The sequence below is a fragment of the Bos grunniens genome, chromosome 20 (genome assembly GCF_055505025.1).
Source record: "Bos grunniens cultivar Pamir isolate PY7600 chromosome 20, Bosgru_T2T1.0, whole genome shotgun sequence".
Classification (NCBI taxonomy): domain Eukaryota; kingdom Metazoa; phylum Chordata; class Mammalia; order Artiodactyla; family Bovidae; genus Bos; species Bos grunniens.
The window spans coordinates 53,997,568-54,011,000 of NC_141184.1; the positions used below are offsets into that span (position 1 = coordinate 53,997,568).

General features: G+C 36.7%; 1 protein-coding gene across 4 annotated transcripts in view; it reads left to right on the plus strand.

Moving 5' to 3' along the window:
* The window catches only part of ZSWIM6 (zinc finger SWIM-type containing 6), a 211,923-nt gene that overhangs the window by 137,655 nt on the left and 60,835 nt on the right, over window positions 1-13,433 (plus strand). For all 4 annotated transcript variants that reach the window (XM_086361862.1, XM_086361865.1, XM_086361864.1 and 1 more), the window contains exons 3-4: window positions 8,131-8,279; window positions 11,836-11,986. In XM_086361862.1, the coding sequence (XP_086217988.1) occupies window positions 8,131-8,279; window positions 11,836-11,986 (300 nt within the window). The remainder of the gene's footprint in view (window positions 1-8,130; window positions 8,280-11,835; window positions 11,987-13,433) is intronic.

Sequence of the window (13,433 nt, forward strand, 5' to 3'; positions counted from 1 at the left end):
AAAATATAATAATAACAAATGTATACAGCAAGGTAGAAGGAGACTTAAAGATATAGAAAACAAATTAAGTGTTACCAGAGAGGAGAGGAAAGGGAGGAGGGTCAAATTAGGGTTATGAGATTAAGAGATACAAAGCATTGTATATTAAAAAAAACACGTGTACACCTGTGGCGGATTCCTGTTGATGTATGACAAAACCAATACAATATTGTAATTAGCCTCCAATTAAAATTAATTAAAAAAAAACAAAATGCATAACCTAAAAATAAAAAATAGATAAACAACAAGGATATATTGTATAGTATAGGGAATTATAACCATTATCATGTAGTTACTTTCGATGGAGTGTTGTCTATAAAAATACTGAAACCCTAAAACTAATGTTGTAAATCAATGATACTTTAAAAAAAGTAACCATATCATTTTTAAATTCCATTTTCTTAGAATTTGGAGATGTATTCTTGTACATATGTTCCAAATATGAGTGACAGACAGTTGGAGTCGTTTGACGGAGGCTTCATGTCACATCTCTCTTCATTTTGTTTCCCTGTGGATGGTCATATTCATGTAATTGGGCTTGTGTTAGCAACCAGTTTTTCAGTTATCCCAGGGAGATAATTTGGTTATTACAAGCATTATCCTTTCTATTGTAGAATGTTCTGGCATTGACAGTTGGTGAAACAAAGGTATGACCTACTAGTGGTGGTCAATTTAATTAGCAAATCTATAGGAGAGAATTAAAGTTGCTTTAAATGTGCTATCGCAAAGTGCAGTAGTGTGAAACGTAAAAGTAAAAAAAAAAAAAAAAAAGAATACATGTGGAAAAACGTATAGAAGTAAATGAAGATAAAAAACCAAGTACTCGTTGGCTCTCTTGGTCTCCAGTAACTCCCTTATTCCCCCAAGGCAGCCGCTGCTGATAGTGTGGTTTATAGTGTTTGAGGCCGTTTTTTGGTGCACACACAAGTATGTAGTTTTTTAAAAACAGTTTTAAAAGTTTTTTTGTAGTTTCTTTTTTTTTCTTTTTCCATACATCATGAGTACTTTATCTTACTAGTACAAAAAGGTCTGTTACTGTGTTAAGTGCTGTGTAGTATTACATATTATGGGTCTGTTTAATCATTAACATACCAAATGATTTCAAAATTGTTTTCATTTTTTTCTACTATGTGCAATTCTACTGTGACCATTCTTTTTGTATGTGTGAATTTGTGCAAGTGCTTTTGAGTAATAGATTCTTTGTTAATAGTAGAAATGCCAGAACAATTGGTATGGGCATTTTAAGTTTTGTAATTACTGCCAAATCTCCCTTCAAAAATGACCAGTTTTACCATTAAGTTTTAATTAGAACTTGGTGTTTTCATAATATGATTTAAATTTCTTCTAAAAAATTGTTGAAATATACAGTCATGCACACGTGATCATCTTCATATGGAAAAACATCTCGTTTTAGCAGAAGAGAAGTAATCTTTTGGGAGGCATCACGTCTCTGACCCAGCAGGTATACATGATACGGTAGTACAGAAGCAGCCAAGTTACTTTTAGCTCGATATCCTTTATCCTTTCTGTTTTTACCTCCAAGTCGTGCCTTCTCTCATACCCTACAGTCATCTCTGACACTACCCGACTCTCATAATTGTCAGTGGCTTGTTACCAGCTGTGATCAGTTTGCTCACCATCCCTCTCCTGAATGGAGGAGAAGGGAACAACAGAGGATGAGCTGGTTGGCTGGCATTGCCAACTCAATGGATATGAGTTTGAGACACATCCGGCAGATGGTGAAGGACAGGGAAGCCTGGTGTGCTGTAGTCCATGGGTTGCAAGTTGTCCAACAGCACTTGGCGACTGACAAGAACAAGTCTCCATGTTGGCTCTGTGAGCTTTTGTCCCCGTGTCCCTCACTGTAGGCTTTTCACCCCTCGCGCTGTAAGAGTACTCAGGGTGTTGAAGAGCTTAGAAGTTCGACAGCCTGTGTAAGAATTCTAGTCCCTTGCTTTCCAGCACTTTTAGTGGAGGGAAGGAACTAAATCTCCTCAGGGCTTAGTTTTCTTACGTGTAAAACATTGTCTGTAAAGAGTGCCTATTTCATAAGGTCAGGAGAGGTATAAAGGAGTAAAGTTAAGTTGCGATTATCCATCATTGTGATGTGGCAGTTGACCTGAGTCTTCAGCTGGCGGTGGTATCGTTGAGGAAAATAATTGTGAAGTTTTTTAAAAAAATCTTTGAAAATAATCTGAGCAAATCATTCTTGAACCTTGCAATCATAGTAGATCTCTTTTAATAAATCAGAAGAGTCAGGTTACGTAAAAATGAGACTTTCTGAGAACTTTGCATTTAATTATTTGTGTACCAAGTAATTGCTAATATATTAATATATCTGTTAGTTAGGTTATGGAAAATGACCTAACTCTTAAGCACTCTATGCTTATATTCTTCATTTTTTAATGAGCATTAGTGGATGTACAAGTGTTTTATTGCTCTTTATCCATATAAAATACATGATTATTTCTGTACATGAATAAGTATATCACTGAAACTTCTGAAGTAAATTAAAAGATAACAAGAGATGAGTAATAAAGTCAGGTGAGAGGAAAAGAGTAGAGGAGCTATAAACCTTGACAGGCTTATTTGAGTTCCCTGAGCTATATCCTGATTACAGTGCTACTTATTTATTTCTTTGGCATTTAGCTAAAGGGAAGGTGGCTTGTTGAGGGAGCAGAGGCTGGCGCATGCCAGGACTCCCTTTGTCATTAGCTTCCAGGCTAAACAGATTGTCCTCTAACAGCTCTTAGAGAGGACACCACACTGCATCATGGCAGTAGAATTACATGGACTGACCACTGAGAACAGGTGATGAAGGATCTGGCTGTTTCAGCCACCACAAAATTGTATTTGGAAATGAAGACATTAGTTAACTGCCTTGAAATGAGGATTTCAGTAAGAATAAAATTTAAAGCTTTTCTCAAGTGTGTATTTATTCAGTACACATTATTACATTATTTTTCAGTGGTCTTCTAGTTCTTGTCCTTGCTAAAGAAAGATTTTTTTTTTTTTTTCTGAACCTGTGTCACTGAAGTTTGCTGCATTGCCTTTTCTCTCTCAGTGCCAATGTTTGATATCAGGACTTTTGCCTTCAGCTTGTAAGACAGGTGTACCAGTGTCTTTGTAAGCCACAGACTTAATGTTTCATATCTTTAATAGCAGGCACTAAAACTGTAGGAGATGGCATTCCTTTATAGGTCCTGCAAAAGAGGCTGAATTAATCACCTCTGCAGTGTAAACATCTGCTTCCTGCATTCTTCCTCTGTAGACTGAATTTGACAATTTAATTTTAACAACAACAAAAAAGAGCACTGCTACTTAAATATAAATGCTTAAAGCTTTATTTGGACAACCATGGTATTGAGGCAGTTAGGTCACAGTTAAGATGAAGATGTAAACTAAATAAAGCCTTTCATTTTTTGTTTGAATTTGTTTTCCAGCAGTTTTAAGAAAAGAGAAATAATTAAATTCTCCATTAGAATACAAAGCTGTGAATAATTCCACATACCAAACATAGCATAAACCAGTTATTGAATATGTCTTAATATCTCAGTTTAAAATTTGCAGTGTGATTTGGTAGTGTCCAGTGCTTGGAAATGACTGTTTTTGTGATAAGAGACAGATACCTTAGTCAGTAGGTCTTAAATTTAGTGTACTTTAGTGAGTACACTGGACCCTGAATACTTTTCAATCCGAAGATCCAGAATATGCCACCGTGTTTGAGATTCCCTCCAAATACAGAATTGTGTTTCCCAGCTGTACTTCCCATCTCCACGGCCCCTGCCTTGTTATCTGTGGCAAGGATTCTGGTTCAGTAGGTCTGAAGTGGTGCCTAAGCATCTACTTTTCACAGTGTGCCTCACGAGTCTTGATACATTCCTGATCTTGAGAACTGCTGGGGTAAGAGTTTTGATACTGGAGTAAATCAAAGCTAAAACAGAACCAAATCAAGTAGCAGACAGGGAAGGCCAGAGATGGACAGTAGTCCTGCACGTTCATGAACTCTCCTTTGCTCTCCTCCAATGGCATTATGTAACCAAGGTAGGAGAGTGAATCAAATTCATACACTCTGGCTGGGAGCAAAAGCCAATAAAACCGTTGCACTGTGTTCAACAGATAATTTCACTTTCCCTGAAGGCTTGAAACTTTGTAAAATTAAGCTTTAGTCATAAAATGCTCACAAAGATTAATTACACAGTTGTAAAAGTTATAGAGTTTGTAATTATAAATATAAATAAGGGTAAAAAATATGATAGTTTTAAAACACTTTAAAGGACCATTTAATTTATATACCTAGATTCTGGTTCCTGCCCAATGTGGGTTATATCTAATAGCAAATGTATAAAAGCTTGAATTATGTTTCTCTTTGCCTGCCTTTCTCAAAGCTAAATTCTGAGAGGTTTGTCTTTGATTATAGACAGCCATTAGCGAGTAGAAATAAATCTTGCACATCTACATTTTATGCAAGGCTTAGGCAATACTTTAATGCATATAATCATGACATGTTAGGATTTAAGCATTTAGACTTTAGCATTAAAGTTTAATAAATAAATTTCCTCTTTTGGGAGGGTTGTTGTAAACATGAATTTCCTGGTATATAATGTAAAGTGTACGTGTCTTTTTTCCTAAAATGTTGAGTTGTGTTTAGAGTAAATTTATGTTTTATTTATCAATTAATTACCTTTATGTGCATTCTTATGACTGAATTGTTTTCTGCATAGTCACGGAAAATTTCTAATTTTTATTACTTAATTTTTTATTCCTACATAATAGAAGATGAGGGCTGAGGAAACAGAGGCCTGTCTTTGTGCAGGTGTGTGTCTGTGTCATCTTACTCTAGAATCAAAGAAGTGAGCTGGATTACGGGTTGTGTATCCCAATGGGATACAGATATAACCCCAGTAGTTAATTAGCTCTTCACAATATTGTGTATTCTTAAATTTTCCTGTAAAGAAGAAACATGATAACAGATCCCGGTATTCTTCCTTAAATTTTTTTTTGATTTATGGTTGACAACTGCTGCCTTGATGCTTTCAGGGTTCAACTTGAGCTCCGAGGTTCTGGAATATATTCTTCAGCAGGGGAGAGAACTGGGAGACTGCATTTGGCAGTGTGTGCTGTGGACAGACAGGTCATAATCACTCTGAACCTGTGTTTCTCCTTCTATAGAAAGGGGATCATGAGCTATACTCACCTCCAGGGGACATTGTAAGAAGAAAATGAAATCTAATTCGTGTGAGGATACTTGAGCAGTAGTTTGCTTTTGATAGGATTTCCTTCCTTGGTAGGAGTGGAATGTATTTATATCTTTCTCCCTCCTTATTTTCCTCCCATCCCTCCCTACTTGATTGGCTGATAGTGGCTCTTGCCCAGCCTTTAAATGTTGGCCTTCCCTATGGTTCCATCCTAGACAATTTTTTACCCTGTACCGCATCCCATAGTATATCTAGCTCTGTACTTTAAATCCTTTCCCCTCTTCTTGGCTGAGTATCTCAGAGGTACTTCAAATTCACCACATCTAAAACTGAACTCATGGATTTTCCCTGGCGGTCCGGTGGTTAAGACTCAGAGCTTCTACTGCAGGGGGTGTAAGTTCTATACCTGGTCGGGGAACTAAGATCCTGCATACTGAGAGGTATGGCCAAAATACTAAAAATAATAATAATAAATTCCGTATTCATGATGCAAACACTGCCCCTCCCCGAAACCTGATCCTTCTCTGGTGGTCTGTGTATCAGGGAGTGAGTTGTCCAGTGTTTTATCTAGTTGTATAATCCAGAAAACCATCTCTCTCTCAGTTCCCTGATCACCCATATCTCAGGTATATCTTTCCATTGCAGTACATAAAGAATCTTTACATTCATTTTTATGGCTGCTTAATACTCCATGGTCAGATCAGATTAGTCGCTCAGTCGTGTCCGACTCTTTGCGACCCCATGAATCACAGCACGCCAGGCCTCCCTGTCCATCACCAACTCCTGGAGTTCACTGAGACTCACGTCCATCGAGTCAGTGATGCCATCCAGCCATCTCATCCTCTGTCGTCCCCTTCTCCTCTTGCCCCCAGTTCCTCCCAGCATCAGAATCTTTTCCAATGAGTCAACTCTTTGCATGAGGTGGCCAAAGTACTGGAGTTTCATCTTTAGCATCATTCCTTCCAGAGAAATCCCAGGACTGATCTCCTTCAGGATGGACTGGTTGGATCTCCTTGCAGTCCAAGGGACTCCATAGGACTGTTGAAATTGATGTGTATCAGAGCAGAACATTTTTTACTTTCTAGAGTGTTCTTTTCTACTTTGCATGACCTTGTTGTGAATTACCATTTGTTACTTTTAGGGAGAAAAAACAAGTTCCTCCCTTGTCAGTGCTCTCTGGCCCTTCTTCTGTTCTTGAGTTGTCTTGTGTTGCTCTTTGCCCTCATCCTCTACTGTTGAGTTGTGTGGACAGTATCTTTTGTTTCATCTACATACCATGTTCCTTTCTGCTTGAGACCTCTGCCTAAGCTCTTAGTCTCACATGTAGATTCAGTGCTTCCTTTTCCTGCCTTCAGTTATCTTCTAATCTACTTAAGGCAGATCTCAGCTCCATATGCTTATTCTGCCAATCCAAGGCCAGGTCAGAGCTCTCTGATACAGTCTCCTGGCTCTTTGTGCTTTTCTATGAACAATTCATTTATTCTTATATATTTGTATGGGTGATTACATTGGTATTTGTTTCACACACTTAAAGCAGTGTTTCAATAATAGTAGATTGCAACCCATTATTCATTATGAAATCAGTTCTTAAAAATTATGATGAGCCTTTAAAAAGTGAAATAGTACAGAAAATATCAGACTTTCTCACTTTTACAGAAAGGATATTTTTTGATCATACTTTTGCTTCAGATTAATAAATAGATGTGTTCATATAAGTGTCCAGATACACAGGTGTATTGGGTATGGTATTAATTATGTTTCTTATTGTGGCTCTTAGTCAAAAAAGTTTGAAAGCCATTGAACTAGATAATACATTCTGTGAGGACAGGAATTCTATTTTGTACCCCATTCCATCCCTGAGTCTAGCAGAGGGCTCTCAGTAAATATGTTTTCTGAATGAATGAATGCACACTTTTTCAGGGAGGTTCACAGACCAATTCATGCTCCTAGAGACTAATGGAACCTGGTCCCAAGCACATGTTAGTGATTATTTCCTTGGCCAAATGAGTCTGTGTAAGATTATTAAAAGAAAAGAAGTGTGGAACCATATCTACAGATTTTTTTTAGGACTTAATAAGCAGATGAAACACTGTTAATGAGAGGTTTTAGATTTGTTTTTGTATTACTTAATGAATCTTAGGCCTTTAATACCATTTTATTTTATTAATAAATACAAAACAGTTTTCACTTGCCTAAATATCCGGGTAATTTTAATTTCTAAGGTAGTCTGCAGACTGTTACATAGATGTTATCTTTTGTGTTTACTTCAGCAATAAAATATTTACGCAGTTTGGCAAGGTGATACTATAACCTGGTTTAGTACAACAGCTGCAGTGCCTGTTCCCAAGTGGCTTGATTTCCCTTTTTAATCTTTGGTTTTCTGCAACTAAAGACTTATGTCAGCATGCAGTTTATACAGCAGCAAATAATGGTGAAAGCTTCTTGAATTAACATAGTAAAGAGAGATACTCTGCTGAGTTTACTTGGTTTCATATTTTTCTAGTGTCTTTGAAAAACATTTTACTAATAAGTCTACACAGCAGAGTTTTATAAACACAGTATATTCACAATGAGACTTTTTTGTGAATTTTTTTGTTTTTTAGAGAACCTGTAAATTCATCTCCTCATGTACAGTCTCTGATGTTAAAAAAAGGAAACGTCTCAGCTCTTAAGTCATTACCTTTCAGCTTAGCACAGAGCAGCAAAGTTCTGCATATAAAAGAATAATTTCACACTTATTTTCGGTCATACATATGTATGTATATTGAGATTGGATTAAAAAGTATTTAGGCAAAAAGTATAGAATCTTAATTCTTTTCAAGTTTATTGTCAGAGTCCTGTTAGCACAGAGTTTTTATCTAGCATATGTGTTATTTTTTCTTTCTATTTCTAGGTGCTCCTGATCCAACAGCAGGTGCTAGTATAGATGATGAAAACTGCTGGCACTTAGATGAAGAGCAGGTTCAAGAACAGGTTAAACTGTTCCTTTCCCAGGGCGGGTACCACGGATCAGGGAAGCAGCTTAATTTGCTCTTTGCAAAGGTATGACTTTTTATTTTTAAAGAAACATTCTAAATATATACATTTATAGAAAGTATATACAACCATGTATAGAAAAAGATAAAGGCTTCTTTGTAAATTTTTTTTTTTTTTTTAAATGGGAATTACCTGGCAGTCCAGTGGTTAGGACTCCACATGTTTATTGCTGGGGCTCCAGTTCAGTCCCTGGTCATGGGTGACTAAGATCCTGTCAGCTGAGTGGCATGGCCCAAGGGAAAAAAAATAAAGTTATAATCAACCATTAGAGACTTCTGTGTTGTAATGTAAGCATTAATTTACTTAGATGTCTTTAGGTAAGATATGGGCCATTTTTGTCTTTTTTTAGTTCTTATACAATTTTGAAAAACTGTTCAATACTAAAAATAGCTTGATATTAATTGAAATGCCATTTTTTTTCAGTTTTTAAAAAACTTTTCTGGTTAATTTTCCCAAGTAGAGCATAAATTTGAATATAGTCCTTAAGATATGCTTTGTATAATTAGTTTAATGTTAATATTTTAAAATTAGTTTCAAGAACGTTAACTTTGGAGAAATAGAAACCTGGGTTTAAATTTCAGTTCTAAAATCTTGAGTGTGTATATCTTTGCAAGTTATTTAAGTCAGTTTCCTCATGTATAAATTTAGGTAAATAATAGCATATCCCTTCTAGTTGTTGTGATTATGATGTTATATGATAATTGTGTCTTAACAGTTGTTGGGTGTTGGTAAATGTTAATTTTCATCACAAACATTTGATCACCTAAGAGACAAAGTTATCTTCAGTATAAGTTCATTGTGAACAGAAGCTGTGTCTGTTGCTTTACACAGAACTTTAGTACCATGAACACATTTCTAAATACTGGATAAAATGCTTTTTAAATAATGTTAAGGCAATGTCTTTTCATTGGGGGTGCAGCCATCATTATAGATAATGAATTCAGATTGGTTTTAAAGGAACAGATAACTATGTTCATTGATACTTTTGTTAAACAATTTCTCTCATATTCATAGTAATTAAAACCTTTTGTGGGTAAGTTTAGTCACTCAGTCATGTCTGACTCTTTGCAATTCCATGGACTATAGCCCACCAGGCTCCTCTGTCCAATAGGATTTCGTAGGCAAGAATACTGGAGTGGATTGCCATTTATCAGAAGAATTAAAGTAAACTGTTACTGCTTATGGCCAAAAACTAGTGTATTGTGATTAATGAAAACCCTTTGAATAAAGATTTAGCCCGGGATTTTCCTGGCAGTCCAGTGGTTAAGACTCCGAGCTCCCACTTTGATGAGCACAGGTTCCATCCCTGGTCAGGAAGCTAAGATCCCGCATGCCATGCAGTGCAGCCTTTAAAAAAACTTTTATCTCATATACCATATATAGATTGCCAGTTTTTCAAGAATTATAGTAGTGGCTCAAACAGTAAAGAATCTGCCTGCAATTCAAGAGACCCAGTTTAATTCCTGGGTCAGGAAGATCCCCTAGAGAAGGAAGTGGCTATTCACTCCAGTACTCTTGCCTGGAGAATCCCATGGACAGAGGAGGCTGGTGGGCTACAGTCCACAGGATGGCAAAGAGTCAGACATGACTGAGCGACTTTCATTTTTCACTTTCAAGAATACGTCTAACTCTAAAATTATTTCACATGACTTAATGAATCTTTGGTAATTCATAGCACTTCAAACTCTTATAATGCGTCAGAGTCAACAGTCTGAAATTAATTACCTTTAGGCTATATAGATGTACTTGAGTGTTGGTTAATAGTTCTGGGTTTATATGCTTAGTAGTAAAGCATTTATTTTCATTGCTGTTGCTAACTGAGTAGTAGGTTAGAAATTCATCAGGGAAATAAATACTAAATTAAATCTATAACGTGAAGAGGTAATATTAAAGGTTTGGTGTATTTAGACACACAGTAAGTATTTCTTAGATTCTCATATCAGTAGAAAGTACACTGTGGCCTAGTGGAAGCAATGTAAAAGAGGAATTAGATGGGCCTGCAATTGCTATTTTTATCTATGTATATATGGTGTACACATTATATATGTTACATGAAGTAACAGCAACATCTAATTTTAAAAATGGCATAATTTCCAGAGTTAAGACAGATCTGGATTCTGATTCCAGTTGTTCCTCTTGTCCTTTGGACAAGTTACTTCACTTCTGAGGCATGGCTTTATAATTTGTAAAATCAGTGTTATAATCTGCCCTACTTATTATGGATGTTGTGAAGATTGAAAGGAGAAGTATAAATGTAAAACTCTTTAGCGAGATGTCCAACAAATGGCAACTCCATTTCTTTCTGTTTTTTAGTACTTCTTAAGATTATTGAAACAGCCCTCCTGGAAGCACACTCTTGTGATTCAATGTAGAAGTACATTTGAGTTCTCTACAAGACTCAAATTCTGAAGCCTGTGGAGAGGTGGTTCCATTACTTCTCAGGGTACAGGCCTGAGGCAGAATATATTGACCTAGAGCTTTAGGCTGCTTTATTAAAGATCTACTATTTCCTCCTCCATTTGGCTTTCACATAGAAAGAATTTTGAATAAAAGGACTCTTCCCCTCTCAACTACTACTTATGACCTTGGTCTACTAATTTCCTATTCAGAGAACTGGCGTTCAGCTTAGATTGCTCTTGTTGAACATATAACATTTCACGCTTTAGGAATGGATGGATTCATTAGGATTTCCTGTAGAGCAACTTAGCCTTATATTTCCTTCTTTGCTTTCTCATTTATCTGGGAACTATTAACAGAAGAATAATGGACAGAGCTTGATGTTCCAAAACAGAGAAGCAGAGTTAATTTATGAAGTCACTTATGATTCTGCTATAAGGATTGCTTATTTGGAGCAAAAAAGTTCTTGAACTTACACAGCCCTGAACATTTCCTCTTACCATTGCAAAAACAGTCCCATCTGAATGAATAGAAGTATGTGTTGCTCTTTATGTTGAAACCCTTGGTGAGAAAGAATCTAGTGTAATTACTAATTTACCTCAAAAACGAAGGACTTGTACAGCTTGTGCTTGAATATACTAAAAACCACTGAATTGTACAGTTTAAATTGGTGAATTGTATGTATGTGAATAAAGTTTTTAAAAAAATGAAGGATAGATGCTATTACTATAAACATCATTAGATCAGTTTAGAAGATCTCTAAAAAGTTTTTGGTACACTTCTTTAGACTCCATTACTCTGGTGGTAGTGCAGTCGGTCAGGGAGTTAAGAAGGTACCGAATGATTTGTCTTGTTTGTTTTGGTGTTGCTTTGCAGTCTGGCAGAAACATTTTTAGGGGGGAGTTAGGAAGTTAGGCAATTTATTTGTTCTTTTGTGGATTCAAAAATACAATTTTAAAACAATTAATGGTCATTCTTTGATTAAATTGCCATTGAGGACAAAGGCTTATTTTTAACAACTTCTGTTTGCTTAAAAAGGATGGTGTTAAAAGAATCCACCACCACCACCGCCCTAACTTCCCTCCCCAAAGAAGTAAGGTGTACCGTCTCTGTATTACTGTTCATTTTTTAACATTTTTCTGAAGGTATTTTTTCCCCCCACTAGGTGCGGGAGATGTTGAAGATGAGGGACTCAAATGGGGCCCGAATGTTGACTTTGATAACAGAGCAGTTCATGGCTGACCCTCGTCTGTCACTTTGGAGGCAACAAGGCACTGCAATGACTGACAAGTACAGGCAGCTCTGGGATGAGCTGGGTAAGTGTGAATCTTCTGATGGATTCCCAGTGAGTTGTGTGTGGCTGAAGCCTGGGATAGAAAGTGGAAAAAGCATGGTCAGAATATTGCAGAAGAGAGAGCTGCTCTTACATGAACTTGCCGCCAGTGTACCCTGGCTAGGACAGGGAGAATGAAACATTTGCAGGAATCAGTCTTGGCAGCGTTTGGGGGAATTGTCTGATGTCGAGGAAAGTAAGCACAGACTCTGCTTTTAAGTATTTGTGGGGGTGGGGAATGTGTATTTCCAGATAGGTATTCGGTACAATAGCATTGATTATTCATTTCCAGACTAATATTGTAATCACTTCAGCTGGAATTTGGCCATTTTCCCCTTTTACCTACATTAAAGTTATTGAAAGTAACTTGAGTCGTCATTTTTAAAAATTATTCTCAACTTAGATGAACTACTGATTGTCAGAATGGAAAAGTCACAGCAAACTCTATAATTTTTATTGCTTTCCAAATCCATGGTGGTAAAGATGTAAATACAGCAGGTGGTTGAAAAAAATGAGAAATCCACTACTTGTGTTTACTGAGAAATTTGCAGAGATGACTCTTGTTACTCAATACTCATTGCTAGAGAAATTAATAATGAATTTGTTGTCTATTAAGAAATCTGTATGTGACAAATGGAATTTTTGGCAAATATTTTGTCAGTGCCTGTTTTAATTTTATGTTCTGGATATTTATTAGAAGGTTTGGCTTCCCTTGTGGCTCAACTGGTAAAGAATCCGCCTGCAATGCGGGAGACTTGGGTTTGATCTCTGGGTTGGGAACTTTCCCTAGAGAAGGGAAAGACTACTCATTCCAGTGTTCTGGCCTGGAGAATTCCATGAACTGTATAGTCCATGGAGTCTCAAAGAGTCAGACATGACTAAGCACTTTCACTTTCACTTTCTAGTTTCAGTGAAGTTGAATAGTAGAAGTCTTCATACCTTCACCTTCTGTCTTCCTCTTCGCTATTGATGGACCACATCATGCTATTGATCCCATGCCCCGACCAAGAAAGACTTGTCTGTGAAGATACCAGTTATAATGTTTGGAAGGGACCTTTGAGATGAACTGCTTACAGATAAGGAAACTAAAGTCTGAGGAGGTTAGGAAACTTCCACAAAATGACATAGTGTGACCCTTTAAGGTTATACAGCAAGATGGTAAACAGTTGGACATCAAAGTTTCCTTTTTCCCATTAATAGGGTGTGTGTTCAGGAACTGGTTTGTGGATGACAGCTCCTGTTTGTTTTTTAACATGTGTCTGCTATTCCCCAACGTTAAGATACTTGTTGACCTTTTCCCAAAGTATTTTTTATTAAGTGTCTTATAATAATTTAATCTTAGTACTTTCCTTGGGTCACCGGAAGTAGTGTTAGTGGCCTTCCCCTCAATCAGAATTTAAATCAGTCTGTAACTGTAGTAGATCCTTTTG